Genomic DNA, 17,812 nt, shown 5'->3' on the forward strand with positions numbered 1-17,812 from the left:
TCTACTTTTCATAGTGCTTACAACTTACGGGAATCTTGCTATGTTGGTATTACTTTCCAGGTCATCACCAATAAAGTTTTTGTCCCGCTTTTCTTAAATATGTTGTTTAATGTACAAGACGGGAAGGGTGAACATATCAGAAGTGCATGCTTGGAGACCCTTGCTTCTATTTGCGGTCACTTGGAATGGAAATCGTATTATGCATTATTAATGAGGTGCTTTCGGGAGATGACTGTTAAACCGGACAAACAAAAGGTGTTATTGCGTCTAATTTGTTCTATTCTGGACCAATTTCATTTTTTGGAAACTTGTTCAAGTCAAGAAGCTAAAGATTCCATGGATCATGTTTCAAGTACCTGCACCGCTGAAGCTAGTTCTTCAACTATGTTTCACAGTTGCACCAGTTCTGTTACAATCACTGAGATACAGACATGCCTTCATGATACTGTGTTCCCTAGGATACAGAAATTGCTGAATTCTGATTCAGATAAGGTTAATGTAAATATCAGCCTTGCTGCACTTAAATTGCTAAAGTTGCTTCCAGGGGATATCATGGAATCACAGCTTTCAAGTATTATCCATCGCATTTCAAACTTCCTAAGGAATCGCTTAGAAAGTGTTCGTGATGATGCTAGGTCTGCTTTGGCTGCATGTTTGAAGGAGCTTGGGCTGGAATACTTGCAGTTCATTGTCAGTGTCTTGCGAGCTACCTTGAAGCGAGGATATGAGCTGCATGTATTGGGATATACTCTCCATTTCATTTTGTCAAAGTGTCTTCCTATAAGTGGAAAGTTGGATTACTGCTTGGAAGATCTCCTTTCTATAGTAAAGAATGATATTCTTGGAGATGTTGCTGAGGAAAAAGAGGTTGAAAAGATAGCTTCAAAAATGAAAGAGACAAGAAAGCGCAAATCTTTTGAGACCTTGAAATTGATTGCTCAAAGCATCATGTTCAAAAGCCATGCCCTGAAGCTCCTTTCACCTGTTATAGCTCATCTGCAGAACCATCTGACACCAAAAGTGAAGTTGAACTTGGAAACTATGTTAAATCACATAGCTGCTGGTATTGAATGCAATCCATCTGTAGACCAGACTGATCTATTCATCTTTGTATATGGCCTTGTTGAAGATGGGATTTCTAAAGAAAATTGTCGAGGTGAACATTCAGCAGTCATGGAGACAAATGAAAAACGCAAGACTGATGAGCCAAGGAAGAAAGTTTCTCTAGGGAAGGTTGTGGGCTCTGAGTCACACTATGCACATCTGATTACGGTATTTGCCCTTGGGCTGTTGCACAACCGTATCAAGAACATGAAACTGAACAAAAAGGATGGACAACTTTTATCAATGTTGGACCCTTTTGTCAAACAACTGGGAAGCTGCCTAAGTTCTAAGTATGAAGATATATTATCTGCTGCTCTTAGATGCATTGCTTTATTGGTTAGGCTGCCTTTGCCAGCTCTTGAAACCCAAGCTGATGGAATAAAGTCTGCTCTACTGGATATTGCCCAAAGTTCAGTAAATGCAAACAGTCCTCTGATGCAGTCATGTCTAAGTTTGTTAACAGCACTTCTGCGGAGCACTAAAATTACCCTTTCCACTGATCAATTACATCTGTTGATCCAATTTCCACTGTTTGTTGATCTTGAAAGGAATCCTTCTTTTATTGCCCTCTCTCTCTTAAAGGCAATTATTAGCCGCAAGCTGGTTGTGCATGAGATATATGATGTTGTCACTCGAGTTGCAGAATTGATGGTAACAAGTCAAGTGGAGCCAATTCGTAAGAAATGCAGTCAAATTTTATTGCAATTCTTGCTTGATTATCATCTTTCTGAAAAACGCTTGCAACAACATCTGGATTTCTTGCTTGCGAATCTCAGGCAAGTATCTGATGGTACACAAAGTTTATGCTTATTTAGTTTTCTATCTTATAATGATTTCTCTCTTTTTACAGATATGAGCATTCAACCGGAAGAGAAACTGTGCTTGAAATGATCCATACGATTATAATCAAGTTTCCAAAAAGCATTGTGGATGAGCAGTCCCAGACATTATTTGTCCATTTAGTGGTTTGCTTGACTAATGATCAAGACAATAAAGTCCGCTCCATGATTGGTGCAGCTATAAAGCTTTTGATTGGACGTATAAGCCCACATTCACTTCATCCCATTATTGAGTACAGTCTCTCTTGGTATTTGGGTGAAAAGCAGCAACTATGGAGTGCTGCAGCACAGGTAAAATATTGAAATTGTATTTGTAAGAGTTATATGGTAAGTGTATGAGTTCATGTATAGGATTACAGCTGATTTCATGAACCTATGCTTCAGATAGAAATGGAAAAAGGGGGGAAATATAAAGAAAAATGAAGAGAAGGGGAAAAAAGATACAAATTCTATTTTAAAATTATAATAGTAAATAAAAAAGTTATTAAGAGAAGATGGTATGTCCAACATGAGAAGCATTTGATTTTTTGCTTGGGTTTTACTTGAGGGGAACCTTCCCTCCTCCCCCCTCTTCACCTCCTCAATCATCTTTGCTTTAGTATGAAGGATTTGTCAGCCTTTTTTTTTTTTATCAATAAGCAAAAGAATTGTATTGCAAAGAGGCCCTAAAATAGCGACCCACAGAAATACAGTATAGAGACACTCACCCCTTTACAATAGAACTTTCTGTTTCCCATAAAAGAGTATCCATGATACACGGAAAAAATTAATTATAAACTATAATAATAAGGGCAAAAGTTATTAAGAGAAGGGAAAAGAAATTATAGTAGTGAAGGATAAAGTTGTTTGAGAGAAGGGAAAGTTGCAGATTTTATTAAGAATTATAATAGAGAGGGGAAAATTACACAGGAACAAAAGTATGTGCATGAGAATGATTGATTGTAAAACATTTGCCACCATCGTGGGATTAAGGTGGATTTTTTTTTTTCCTTTTATTTTGACCCGGGGTGGAGGGGGTGGGGTGATGCATGGGGAGGATAGGGATTGGAGTGTGGAGTGCCTTTTTTTTTTTTTTCTTTTCCTGTCTCTCTCCCTTTCTGAATATCTTTGCCTTAGTATGAAGGGTTTCTCATCCTTTATTCTAATAAAACTCTGTTCCCTATAAAAAGGTACCCATAACACTGGTTATTGGTAATTAAAGAATCAAAAGAAGGAAAAAAAAAAAAAAGATCATTTGAGTTGTCAGATGGAATACTAGGTGTATAAGATAACAAATATTTCAAAGAAAAATTATAAGATAAAATTAAAATTGGAAAATTATGGAAAAGAAGGAATGCATTTTTCAAAAGAACACCTGACCAATATGATAAGAGAATGTGGAACTGTATGCTCATCCTAAATTTACCTAATTTGAAATAATGTTCGAATGAGGGGACTTTTTTGTTTTTTGGAATGTTGAATTTAATGCTCCAAGTATTTTTATTTATTTATTTATTTTTTGATTTACTTATATTTGATTATTAGTCATCCTTGACATTAAAGGGGAGCATATATGTTACAGTGAAAAGTGAGTTCAAATAGTAGTAATATGGGATGAAAAAACCATGAGTTAATTGTCATTAGAGTTGTAACCTCATTTTCCTTGTATGTATCATGTTAGGATTTGGAACTACACAAAGTTCCAAATCTGTCAATCTGACATATGCTCTGATTCAAAATTTGAAACTATAAGACCTAGGATGTAAGGAAAATGCAGAAAAACGAAGCTCCACACTGGCTGTGCCATTCCAATTTTTTATATAAATATAGTGGTTTCATTTATTTGTTTAATGACCTCTGAATGTTTTCCTTCAGGTCTTGGGGTTCATGATTGAGGTCATGAAGAAAGGATTTCAAAGACATATTGAGAGTGTTTTACCGGTGATGAGAAGCATTTTGCGGTTGGCTGTTAAATGTGGTACTGATAACCAACTAGATCTTTCTAATGATGTTGCAATTCCTCTCTGGAAGGAGGCATATTATTCTTTGGTCATGTTGGAAAAGATGCTACAACAGTTCCATGAATTGTGCTTGCAAAGGGAGCTTGAGGTACAAACAATTCATTCATATCATGGATGCATAAATGTATCTTTTATGTTTTTAGTAATTAATGTAGATTGAAGTTATGTTTAATGTTTCCCTTCTTAGCTGGACCAGTGACCAAATAGTGCCAACATAAGGCCTGGGTGGTTGTAGCTAGAAGGCCCTGGTACCAAAGCACATTGATTGGGTTGAGAACACTAATTAGGCATGTGCACAACTAGAATGGGGTTCAGAATTAACAATGTTTTTTAACTAGGAGAGGTTGTAGGCTAAGAACTGATGGGATTGGTGATTAACTTGATTTTATGTAGGCTACAACTTGGCAGTACAACTCAACCTGAACCCCACCCGATTTTATACTGACTTGGGCAACTTAATTTGCAATTTGGATTGGGCTGGGATAGAAAAATGTCAACTCAAATTAAATTCCCTAACTTGATTATATGTTCATATAAATTTAAAATTATATATATGTATGTGTATTATTTGAATTTTTTTAATTCTTATTTTCGATTTTTTGATTTATTCTATTAATTATATCATAGGGTTGTTATTAGTAGGGCTGCAACATAGGAGGTTGGGCAGGTCAAAAGGCTAACTGTGCCATATTATTTTATTATTTTATTCTTATTTTGGATTTTTTTTATTAATTCTATTGGTTATAGCATAGGGTTGTTATTAGTGGGGTTGCAACTTGGGCGGGTTGGGTAGGTTCAAAAGGCTAACTGTGCTACACCCACCTATCAATGGGTCTTACCCATGTCAAATCCAACCCTGGATTGGGCTGCAACTTCTCAACCCATGCCAAGCCTCCAACAAAAAAAAGAAAAAAAAAAGAAAATAGACATAATAGTGTCCTTTTGGATACACTTCCTTTTTTAAAAATAAAAAATAAAAAATAAAAAAAATTCATTATGAAAGTGAAGCATCTTGTAAAAAAAAACATAAATTTATCTTATGTCTTTAAAAATCACTTTCAGAAATTTTAAAAAATGAGGTAGTAAAAGGTTCTTTATTCCTCGATTTTTTAGACAATTTTTAGTGAAAAGATTACTTTTTCAATGCAAGTCCCTAAGAGTTCTTATATCTTATATAAAAGTTGCTACTATTTTTTTATTTTAAAACATAAAACAGGTAGTGTCCAAGTGGACACTTAGTTTAATATAATTTAAAAATGAGAAAGGTTAGAGCTCTTTCCTTATTTCTTTGTTTTTATTTTTATTTTTATATATTTAAAATAAAATAATATTATTCATAATTAAAATAATAATAACAATGTGCAGGTTTAGGTTTCGATGAGTTGTTTGTCCCTACAGTGCAGGCCAACCCTACTATTTTTCAATTGATATTTTTCTAACCCAAGTCCAATACTAACTTGTTTAAACCTTGCTCATGTCAAACCTAGGCACGGGCTGGATTACCAAGTTGCAACCCTAGTTATTAGGTTAATTGAGCAAATGAATGCTATAAATTTATATTTATCATATTGATTTGCAAAGGTTTTAGACTTTTAGTTAAGTAGATGTTATTTATTTATCAAATGTGGATTGATTGGTAAAAGATTTAGTGAGATGTGAAGTTTCTATAAATAGTTATTTGTTTGTAGGTTTATTTTGATTATATTTTGGGCATCCATTCTTATTTCAAGCTTTGAAATTTCGTTGTCAAATCAATATTAAATGTGCATCAAATGTAAGTTAATTGATAGTCAATTTGTTGAATAGACGTAAAATTTAATTACTTGTTTTTAGGCTCACCCCGACTAGACCCCAATCAATTTTATGAGTCCAACTTGATCAACTTGTGCAACCCAAAGATATAACATGAGCCTCACTCAATTAAAACCTGAGTTCATAAAAGAGGCTTGGATTTGGCAACTTTGGTTTTAGACAAATGAGCTTCATGTTTAGATTGAGCTTGGATTGATTGATTGCCAACCTGATCTGACCCACCCGAATTGCACCCTAAATTTTATGCCGTCTTATTAGTAGAGTTGTCATTCATTTCCTTAAATCAGTTCCTACTGTTTCTATCAACTGATAAACAAATTGATCAAGAATGCCTATCAAAAAAAAAAAAAAAAAAAAAAAAGGAAACGAATTGATTGAGAACAAGACTATTTATTGGCCGTTTATGTTGTAGATTAGTTATCTTGAAAGTTTAGAGCTTTTCTAATCTTCTCATTGAAGGGGATTGATTGGTGTGATATATTGATTAGTCTTGGGAATTATAGTTGTTTAAGGATAAGCCTAAGACCTTGAGCGGGGATGTTAGAGTCAGTCAATGCCTCTGACAATGCTTTATCTTTGACTTCTTTTTTTTTCCTGATAGGTTATTCTTGACTATAAAGTTAATGCCCATCCGATATGAAATCAGTTTACACATATAACCAATCTAAGCTTCTTAGTTTCCTAAAATAAAAAAAATACTCATTGACTAATTATTAATCACTCAAGGAAAAGAAAAATAAACCTAAATAAACTACTTTTCAATTGTTTAAACAAACATAGTTATAAATTTGTAGTTATTCTGAGAGGATATGGACTTGTACAGTTCTGCTGCCCTTGAAAGCATCTTTCTGCTCAAGGCTGAAGGTTGTGTTTCACTTCAATGGATGTTTCCAATCCACTTTGCTTTTGTAAAACTAAGGCCAACTAAACTTTGTTAAGACTTGAGTCAATTTTCCTTAGTATTATCAATGTTGAAGTTGAAAATTAAAATGAACTAATTTATTAAAAGTTTCATAATTTCCTTCCTACTTTTATTTGCTCTCTCTCTCTCTCTCTAGGGGAAACTATCGAGCTTCTGAAGAATTTTGTTCTCTCTAGGGTTCTTTTCCTTCATGATTGCCTTAGAATGCAAACCCTTTTCTTGCTTTTTGATGTTTTTGTTTTGGTTTTTTATTGAGACTAGTTAGTGATCTTGGAGCCAGTTCTTGGTGACCCCTCTAATTTATCTCCTCTAGGAGTTTTGACAATGACCGAAGCTCATTACAATCTCTAAGAGCCTCTGCCTGGAGCCAGATCCAATTTGACCAACTTTAGGTCCTTGTGGACTTGCATTTTTCACATGTGTCCCCACTCAATGGCGAGACTCATTTTTATATGGTGAAATATTAGTTTTGGAAAAGTCGGAGTCGCCACTTATTTTACTTTAAAAGGGAAAATAAAACAAGAAAGAAAACCCTAAAGAAGTGACTCCATAGTTTTTTGGAAAAGTGTGTCTTTGAAAAACCCGAGTCTAGGTCTGGGGATCAGGTTACCTATTGGGAAGGTACTTCTAAAAGGTAGCACCCCTTTAAGCCCTACAAATGTTTCTACTGACTAAGTTGAGGGAAATGAGACAATTAATTGGTTGATTATAGATACCTAGGTAGGCTAGGTGATTTCAAAAAATAGTATGCCAAACAAGAAAACCAATCACAAATCATAAAGAAGATTTAGGGTGTACATGGACCGCTTCTTAAGCGTTATCACAAGACATCAATGGTTAGTTTGAAAAATAAAACACACAATATGTATTTTACCCTAGTCTCTTAATCAAACATGACAAGCTAAACAAACAATAAAAAAGATATGTTGAACAGGTTAACAATCGCATACAAAGCAATACATAACGATCATGTATAAAGCAATACATAATTTATGGAATTAAGATACAAAGGTAAGAAGCGTACTTGAATAGCATAGGTAACTTGTAACATGTTTCCACAAGACATAAGGGGTTATATAATAAATAATAAAATAAAGAAATCTTAGCATGCTTGTTATCTAATTAGCATAGCAAAAATTATCAAAGCAAACGAAATAATCAATTATCACATACATCTTGTATATAATTCATAAAAAAATATATAGATATGATTACAACAAGTAGCAAAGGTGGCAGCAAAGATGAGTTCTGAAAAGATTTTCTTATGTAGGGGTTCCACCAATTCCCCAATTGATATGCACAAATCTAGTTTAGAATTATCCCATTTGTTTGGAACCACAAGCTTGGATTCATGTCTTACTCAAAACCATAGTTTTTATTGAAAACTGAGAAAGATGCAAACCGATCAAAACATGGTTGCATGTTATTTAAAAAAAAAAATGAGATTTCGATTCTAAGGACTCCAAATAAACTTTTGAAATGCATTTAAATGAGGAACATTTTGAGAAAAGGTTCTTCTTAAAAGGAAAGAAATCATTTACAAACGACAATACTCAAGGATCAAACATAGGCAATCCAAAAGAAAACAAAATCACAAAATAAAATTTTAGACAACCAAGCCGACTAAAGTGGTGAGAATGGAGGTTAATCTTCATTATTTTCTGAGAACCTCTAAAAGTCAAATTTAACAAACAATCAACAAAGGAATAAACTAAATGACTGTAGATAAGATAAAACTAACAAGATATTAATCAAGAATTAACAAGGATCAATCAAGCACATATTGAGATGAGCAATCAAGAACTAACATAAGATCAATTAAGCTAATTAATCAAAATTTTAGAAAAACACATGGTCGAAACTAATGATCAAGCAAGAATGAAAATTGATATACTTAAAAGATGAAACTAAAGACATGGAACCAATTAAACTAATCAACTTAAATTCTAAAAGCTCATGAACTAAAAGGGGTGAATCAAAATAGAATAAATAAGTTGGATCAAAAGTTAGTCAAAGCAAATATTAAAACATGAACTTTATCACATGGAATCCATTATATTAATAAACTAAAATTATGAAAACATATAAATTAAACAAAATTCCGACTTTTAAAACTAAAACAAAGAATCAAAACTATCAAAGTCAATCTAAGCAGATCTCTAATTTTTTAAACTAAAACAAAGAATCAAAACTAAACAAGATTCTAAAATTTTAATCTAAAACAATGAATCGAAACCAAGGTAAACAAAATTCCAACTTTTTAATCCAAAATAATGAACCAAAATTACACTAAACAAAATCCTAATTTTTTAATCCAAAGTAATGAATCAACACTAAAATATATAAGATTTAACTTACCTTTCCTAACGACATGTGGACTGGCTGTATGTGGACACTAGGTGGACTGTTTCTTCACCCCTTCAGAATGCTGGATATCACTAGAAAGAGCAACACTCCATTCCATCTACTCTCTCCTCCACAAGCTGAAAATTTCTTTTATAAAAAAACTTCTTCCTCCTCCCAACACCAAGCACTACGTGATTGCCACTTATCTCACACATATGCCATGAATTTTTTTCTCCATTAAGCATGGCAAAGTGGCTGCTGCAATTCTTCTCAAATATGGTTGTTATATCTCTTCATCAAATGTACATATCTCTACTAACATTCAACATGAAAGTGGCGTCAAAGCATGGTGGCATCTCTACGGATCCGAGCACTAGTGACATAAGAAAAAAAAAAAAAAATCCAAAGTGATGACTGCATCTTCAAAGTTCAAGCACACAATCATCCATGTTTTCTAAGTGTTAAGTGGCTGTCATCCCTCCCTTGAATACCCAAAACCGTGAATCATCCTCTCTCAAAAAGTCCTCTTTTTTCCCATGTAGTAGCCCGCTCTCTAATCTATCTCCTCTCCTATGCAGCCGTCCTCTAAAATTCTTCCTCTCCAATTTCTCAAGTCATTCTAATCTCAATCTATGATGTGGCGTCTCAATCTCCCTAAAAGTGTATTATTAAAGTCCCAAAATATGGCATGCACATGGTTCAAAAACCAACCCAAATCCCCAGAATCGTGCTTGAATATTCTTTCAAAAACGCTCCACTCAATATCCAAACCGCGGACTGTATCGCCTCCAAATCCTGACCTCCATCTCTTCTCAAAAGACCCGAACTGAATCTCCTTTTTCTCACGCTGAAAATCTCATCGGCCCAGACCTGTGCGTCCTCCCACAATGCCTCCTGAAAATTTCTATGCGTGTTGGTTATCCCACCCGCTGTATCCTTTCCATGGAGTCAAGCTTCTTTCCCAAAACTTTTCTGTGTTTTCCTTTTTGGCCGTAAACCAAAACTAGAGAACTCCAAAGGGAGAATCAACATCTATAGAAGCAATCAAGTACCAATGCAAACAAACATATAACCTCTGTCATTCTACACCCAAGCATCCAGACAAAACCCAAAATCCCGCTCAGATCTCTTACTCTGCTTTGCCATGCTTCCTTCCTCTCCCTACGAAGACAATCTTAGAATTCCCTTTCTTCTATATCTCTTAGCTTCCAGAAAAACCCCTCTGCTTGTGCTTTTTATAGCAATTGGCAACCGTTCCACCTCAAGAGTCTTCCTCTCTCCGAATTCTGTCTCATCTACCAGAAAAATCCCTTTTAAATTTCAAAAAACCAATCCATGCATATCACATAAGGAGTCCCGTCTTTTCCAAAAACTCCTTCATCCCTATTTTAACTCTCTGGAAGAGTTCCTTTCCTTTTCAAGTCTTACCAATTTCAAAGTTCTTTTTCCTCCGGTTGGTAGATTTTCCTATAAAAACATCAAATTATTAAATTAAATAAATGAATAAAATAAATAAATGAATAAATAAATTAGAGAATGATAAAATAATAATAATAAATAAATGAATAAACAACAAGATAATAAACAATTAAATAATAAATAATAAATAACTAAATAACTAAAAGTGATTGATAACAATGAAAATAAATTAAAATAAATAAATAAGTAAAAATATAATAAATGATTAAATAAAAGTGATTGATAATAATAATAAAAATAAAAATAAATAAATAAATGAGATAAATGAGTCATGCAACCATACAAGTCACGCTAAGAATGTCTAATGAGCCAAGTGTGCCTAAGTGAGCCTAAGTGAACCTAGACGGACTTAAGGTGTCTAAATGGGCTTAAGGTGGTGCCTAATGGGTTGGGTATACCTATATGGGTCTAGGATGAGACTAGGTGGGCCTAATTAAGTCTAACCTAAAGTGTACCTAAGTGAAGCCTAATCTAAACTTGAAGGGCAGTCAAGATCATAATTTGGAGCCGGATAAACCCCTCAACTCAAGTCTCCAAAGTGGCTCAGAAAAGATAAGCTACATGAGTAGTAATGGGCCATCAAAGAAATACTGTGAAGCACTAGAAGTAAACTTAAAGACATGTGCTAAAGGGATGAAATGGAGGGTCTACAGCCCCTTAACCTAAGCTTATTTTTCTGAAGTCAGTAAGGCCCAGTGTCACAAATCTACAAGCCCCACTGTCACAAGTCTACAAGCCCCACTGATACCAGAAAGAACAACTTCATCTTGGACAGAAGCTGGAATTGGATTGATGGGTACCCTTCTTTTGCTGATGCGACCTCACCAGTTCTAAGTGTTCCATCAGCTCTAAGTGTACTCCTATTGAAGCCCTTTCAATGGCCCCAAGGCATATGAAAGACATGGAGATCTTGGAATGGGAAAGCATTGAGACCCATGAGGGTTGAATGGAAACTTTATAATTCAGATCTGAACAGCATTAATAAGAAGAGACCAATCTGGTAAAAGCTGTTCAAAACAAAAAAGAGAAGCAATATAGAGAGAAAACTGAAGAAGAGGAGCTAGTTCTGGCTGTTGGTCCAGGAGGTGGAAGGGGCACATGCAAACAGCAAGATCAAAAATGCTTCTTGGAGGCATAGCATTGGTTGTAGATAATGAGAGTTAGAGAAAGATGTTAGGGTTCATTTTGGTGGGAGAGAATGAGAGTAGATATATTTGTTCAACTTTTTTATAATACAAAAATTAAAATTAAGGTAATAATGATCTAATTTACTCAAACCTTTTGCATGAATTTATTCACCCAAACCCCTTTGGCAAGCGCAAGCCAGATTGAGGTTTAGATTGACTAAAATCAACCTGAGCCTAATCTGACCTGTCAATGAATCTGCCCAACATTTCAAACTAGCTTGAAGGTTGTATTGGGTTGGAACAAGTTGCCGAGGTGACAACTTTCTTTCACCCTAGGTGACAACAATCTAAAATCATTAGATGAACAATCTAGTTTTCAAAGGTCCAACCACCTAAATTCCAAAACTGACCACATACAATCTAACTCTCTTCTCAATGACTAGATCAAATAAAATTAAACAAGAAACTGGAGCTGCTCCCAAGCCTTGGACTGGAAACAAAAACCTCTTCCCTTCACATGATTAGTAATCCTCACCTGTATCATCACTGACTGGAAGGGGGAGAGAGGTGAGCTTACAGCTTAGCATGAACTCGCATTATGATACAATAAATGAATATAGTACTAAATGATGAGTGGTGATAAATTAGGACATGTTTAACAATATTTTTGGAAACAGTTTTCAAAAATTAGTTTTTGAGAACAACTTTTAAAAAATGTTTTCAGTTATTAAACTTCAATTCTGTTTAGGAACTTAAACATGAAAAGTAATTTTCTCAGCCTATTTTCCATGAAGGCACTCTTCATTTATGAACAATGCAAAAAGTTCCTAGCCTATTCTTCGTGTGTCTCAAATTTATTCGGAAAAATCACCATGTTTTCATAATGGGTTCCTAAAAAACTATTCTCAGTCCAAAATTTGTCAAACATGGTTTTTAAGTTGGAAAACTGTTTTTTTATGGCTGGAAAGCTGTTTTCTATTCTTTAGAATAGAAAACCATTTTCAAGAAAAGTTTCTAAATAGACCCTTATTTTTTGCAATCATAGCAGAATGAATGAGTCGAGTGTAACAAAAATTCAAGAAAATGTTTTTTAATAAAATATACTTTAGCAATTTTATGAATTGTATTTTTTTTATATGTGTGTGTGTTTTAAAAGGTTATTGAACCTTACCTTGAGACTAGCCTCAAGGCAGGGCTGAGGAAATTAGCCTTGATGCTATAGCTTCAATATAGGGTAATTGAGGCTTACAGCCTTGAGGCTATTAAGGCTTAAGCCTCAAATATTCAGAAGTGTTAATGGTTTTAGGGCATTTATGGGATTTTTATGTACTTTTTTACAAGAGGTTTTAGCCTCAATATTCAATGGTCTCAACGAATTGTGAGGGGGAGGGGGTGGAGGGTTTGGTATAGATTTATAAGTTTTGTCTTGTGTTCAAGATAAACATTTTACAAAGGAAGGACTTATCTGTCTACCAATTATAACTCTATTGGAGGATCCTACTAGTGATGGTGATGGTAGTGTTGAATATTTGATGAAGCCATGAGAAAGTGTTGGATTTTAGAAGAGAGAAAAATGAACTAAATTATAAACCAGTGATGATGATGTGCAATTAATTTGATTATTATGAATTACATGGTGTTCTTATTATTTTAATGTTCATGCAAGTTTATTAGTATTTTTCTGATTTCTGAGTTTTTTTTTTATTTCTCTTTATTATTATTATGATTCTTCTTGATGTTGTTTTTATTATTGTTGTTGCTTAAGTTGAGGCTTACGCCTTATTTTGTCCCAAGGGATATATATATATATATATATATGTGTGTGTGTGTGGGTGAGTGTGTGTGTATGTATGTGTGATTTGTTAAATGACCACATACATGTCTTATTGATCATTTTTACACACAGTTCTACTATCTGAGGATCGCTCAAGGTTTTATGCTTACTGAGCATTTTTCAGATGCTAGAAAAGGGTACTTAAAGCTTATGATTTTGGATTAAGATCATTGTCAAATTCTTTAACAGTGCTATTGATGCTTTTCAGTCTATGTAACAAATAATTCTAGTTTTCTGCACTAAATTAATTTGGTGTATCTTTGGAATTATTGCATCCGATAACTTGATATGCATTGTGGATCATGTTCTCATTATTCTTATAGATTGAGACAATTCATTGAATTTATTATGCTTTCTCTTAGTTCTGAAGTTCTTTTACAAGCCATTCTCATTAAAATGTTGTTTACTTGTATTATACTCTATTCATGATTGAATTGGATTTAATAAAATAAGTTTTGTCATCCGCAATGGTAACATCTTCATTTAATTTATTAGGATAAGGCGGCGTTAAGTTGCAAACTTTATCACCTGGAGTTATAGCTTCTGTGTTTATTTCATTTTATTTTTTTATTTTTTATTTTTATTTGTATTTTTATTTTTTAAGTTTTCCTACAGCCCATGGACCTTTTTTTGTCTGTTTGCTCTGAAAATGATTCACTAATTCAACTTCTTTCCATGGAAGGTTCTTTCATCTTCAGTTTCCTTTAAATTTTCTTAAATCAGAAACAATTGATTCATTTCATTGCATTAGAATGCTGACAGGATGAATTATCCTTTGGTAAATACAAACTCCGAGAAAAAAGTAGGAATACTTGTGATATCCTTTTGTTCTTTTAATAAATGTTTTTCCTGCACCCTTATTTTCAGGATATATGGGAAGTGATCTGTGATTTTCTGTTGCACCCACACATGTGGTTACGAAACATCTCCAGCCGCCTTGTGGCCTTTTACTTTACTGCAGTAAATGAGGCTAACAGAGAAAAAAATGAAAAGTCAATAGAAACATTTTCTCTTGTGAGACCAAGTAGACTTTTCATGATAGCTGTTTCCCTCTGCTGCCAACTGAAGGCACAACTCGCTGATGATGCAGCCAGCAACCTGATCACACAAAATCTCGTCTTTGCAATTTGTGGTGTGCATTCTTTCGTGGGGCAAAAAGAACATGTGGATCCTCACCAGTTTTGGAGTGCCATTGAACAGCACGAGCAAGAGCATTTTCTTAAAGCTTTTCAGTTGCTTGATTCAAGAAAAGGAAGAAGCATTTTCGAATCTTTTATGTCTAGTCGTATACACAATCTCAATGACCAAGGAAACAATGAGGATCTCCGACATCTGCTTGTCTCTAGTTTGCTTAAAAGAATGGGAAAGATTGCCCTTCAAATGGAGGCAATTCAGGTATACTTCTAGAGGATGTAGGATTACAAACTATTTTAATTCACAAATGTTTGTTGAAGATTTCTGTGAAATTTCCGCGTCTCAATATCTGTGAAAGTTTCTACTTATTTTGCATTCCTCTTTTGCCATTACTTTGTCAGTACTTGTTTAAATGAAACTTCTTTCTCGTTCTTCTGTCTTTTTTAAATGTCATATTGTTGATAATATTTCAAGCGTTTCTTGCAGATGAAAATTGTCTTCAATAGCTTTAGAACAATTTCAACAACAATTGGTCAAGAGGAGTGTCAGCATTATGCATTTCAAATGCTGCTACCATTGTACAAAGTTTGTGAAGGATTTTCTGGGAAAGTCATTTCAGGTGAGTTCATATTCCTGTTGTATGCTGTACTATAATTAATTTATCTCAACAAACTTTCTCTTTTAGGAATGAAATAATTATAGAATTGCCTTAGATTGAATCAAACCTTATTGCTTGGTGTTTGCCTGGATACCTTTTATTCTCAAGCAAGTCTGAAAGAAGGATTAGTTGATCCCTGTTTTATGTTTCATCTTTTGCTTTCTGCTCATTTATTTTGTGAAGGATATCAAGTAATTCTAATTCAAATCCTTCTGTTGATTTTTTTTTTTTTTATTTGAAGTGTGATATTTGATTTTGCACCCTGTTAAATGATATCACCTTAAAAAATTGTCCTTTCGTAGTTAATAATAATAGTATTGGCTAATATAATAATCTGAGAAGTTTGAGTGAATATATATATATATATATTATAACCGAGGAAGCTTCCATGGCTAAGCCCTTAGGACTCTCCATGGGGACCCAAACCTCGGGGTGCTGATCGTCCCGCAGCAACCAACACTGGGTAAATTCAAGGTATCATCAATGGCAAGATTCGAACCCAGGATCATGTGCCACTTATGGGCACCTCATTTCCCAATGTTCGCCTTGACCAACTGGGCTACCCTAACGGGTGAGTTTGAGTGAATATTTGTTGGCAAGAGTTCTATAAATATTTTCTTTTTCACAATAAACAAAAGATGAAGCAGATAGAAGTTAAAAAAATAGGGATTTTTGTGTAAAAAATATTGATGCATTTTTTTCCCTTTAATTTTGAAATATATTCTTTATTGGAATTTTTTGAGGGGCAATCTCTTAATAAATTGTGTTTTTGCTAAATTTTAAGGGAGCGAGGGTTGGCATTTTTTATTTTTTTTCATTTTTTGGACTTTATCTTTGTGCTTGCAAAAGAAAATCTTCTAAGGTGGATTGTTTCCTAATTTTTAGGGCCTGAGGCTTTACTGGCTACGCCAATGCTTCATAGAAAGATGAATATGCTTAAAAATTATAAGATTCTCATTATGTGAATCCTTGCCATTAATCCCCTTAAACAGTTTTTGACCTTTTGTACAAAGCTTGCTCGCTATTTTGTTTCAGAGGATTGTGAACCAAGCTGTGGTATTTGACTAAGTGAGTTATTTAGAGCTGCCCTATGGTAATCCTAAAGAAGGGAAAGTGGTTTGACAGTTGGAACTAAATTTCCTCCTTCTCATGTAATAATCATTGCCATTCATCAAGTTACACTTATCACTGCATAATCTGATTCTTGAGCTTTTCAATTATGATAAATTCTTTTCCTTCGTGGCAGAGATGAACTTAATAACTTTATAGTTATGGTTGTTTAACTTGTTTCTATGTCCCCCTTGCATTACACTCTTACGTCGTATTGTTGTTTGGACATGCATTATTGACTTATGATGCTATGTGTGGTATCCATCTCTCCTTTGATACAAAAAATAGATGGTTCTTTTTATTTTAAAATTAGTTGTAGTTGCACGACTTGAATCTTATTCCCATCTTAATCTTAATCATGTCTTCTTTTTTTTTTTGTACTTTCTAGTTTCCACCTTTCATTTTGATTTTATCTTTTGGGGAACATACTTCTAAATCATAGGTATCATTTTACAATGATGGTCTCTCTCATATTTCTCTTCTCTCCCCAATCTGATTTGACCAGTTGCTTTCTTGTGGTTTATCATGTGTTTCAGATGAGGTGAAGCAATTAGCACAGGAAGTTAGTGAAAGTATAAGAGATACCTTAGGAATCCAGAATTTTGTACAAGTTTACAGCCATATCAGGAAGAAGCTGAAGGCAAAGAGAGATAAGAGGAAACAAGAAGAAAAGCTTATGGCTGTGGTCAACCCAATGCGGAACGCAAAGAGGAAGCTGAGGATTGCAGCCAAGCATCGAGCTCACAAGAAAAGGAAAATAATGACAATGAAGATGGGGAGATGGGTTCGTTAAAACTCGGAAAAGAGCCTTTTGATTGTGTCTATAGGTTGCTTGTGCTCAGATGATGCTCTTTTCTGGCTCCTTCCCTGTCTTTTGAGTAGCATATATGACCCTTCACAAGTACTCTGCCTGCTGTACAGAAGCAATTGGCTACAAAAATCCACAATGGAAGGCATTCACTCATTTTGCCAGTAGAGGGAGCCTACAAAATGGTGTGAGCTGGCTGCAATACCCCCTTTTTTGGTTGTTAATTTCTGTAAATATACAAAAATATGTACTCAAATTCAAGTTTTGAGGAATATTCTTGTGTATCAAAATTTTGGTAAGAGTTCACACAGAGGTTAGGGTTGAGGTGCCTCGCTTTGCTTATTTTAATTATTTCAAGTCCAAGGCTTTAATGCTTCTTGTTTTTGAGTCTTCATTTTTCTTTTCCTTATGTTTGTTTACTGTTTACATACACAACAATATATGCCATTAATTTATTTTGTGAAATATAGTTAACAAGTTCTGCAACTTAAATTAAGTTATTAAGCCATTAATGATGGGTTTGTAAATTAATTTTATGATTTAATGGTTTAATTTAAGTTATTAAGTATGTTAAGTATGTTTTGTAAAATATTATTATGCAAATCAATTTAATAATTTAAAGTGATTTAATAATTTAAT

General features: G+C 34.1%; 1 protein-coding gene across 1 annotated transcript in view; it reads left to right on the top strand.

The window, feature by feature from the left end:
* LOC100255444 (uncharacterized) overlaps positions 1-17,515 on the top strand; it is a 71,596-nt gene extending 54,081 nt beyond the window's left edge. The window contains exons 26-31 of the mRNA XM_010652025.3: positions 61-1,880; positions 1,955-2,234; positions 3,798-4,031; positions 14,331-14,858; positions 15,084-15,216; positions 16,902-17,515. Of these exons, the coding sequence (XP_010650327.1) occupies positions 61-1,880; positions 1,955-2,234; positions 3,798-4,031; positions 14,331-14,858; positions 15,084-15,216; positions 16,902-17,158 (3,252 nt within the window). The 3' untranslated portion in view covers positions 17,159-17,515. The remainder of the gene's footprint in view (positions 1-60; positions 1,881-1,954; positions 2,235-3,797; positions 4,032-14,330; positions 14,859-15,083; positions 15,217-16,901) is intronic.
* The last annotated feature ends 297 nt before the right edge of the window (positions 17,516-17,812 follow it).

The sequence above is a fragment of the Vitis vinifera genome, chromosome 5 (genome assembly GCF_030704535.1).
Source record: "Vitis vinifera cultivar Pinot Noir 40024 chromosome 5, ASM3070453v1".
NCBI classification, from domain to species: domain Eukaryota; kingdom Viridiplantae; phylum Streptophyta; class Magnoliopsida; order Vitales; family Vitaceae; genus Vitis; species Vitis vinifera.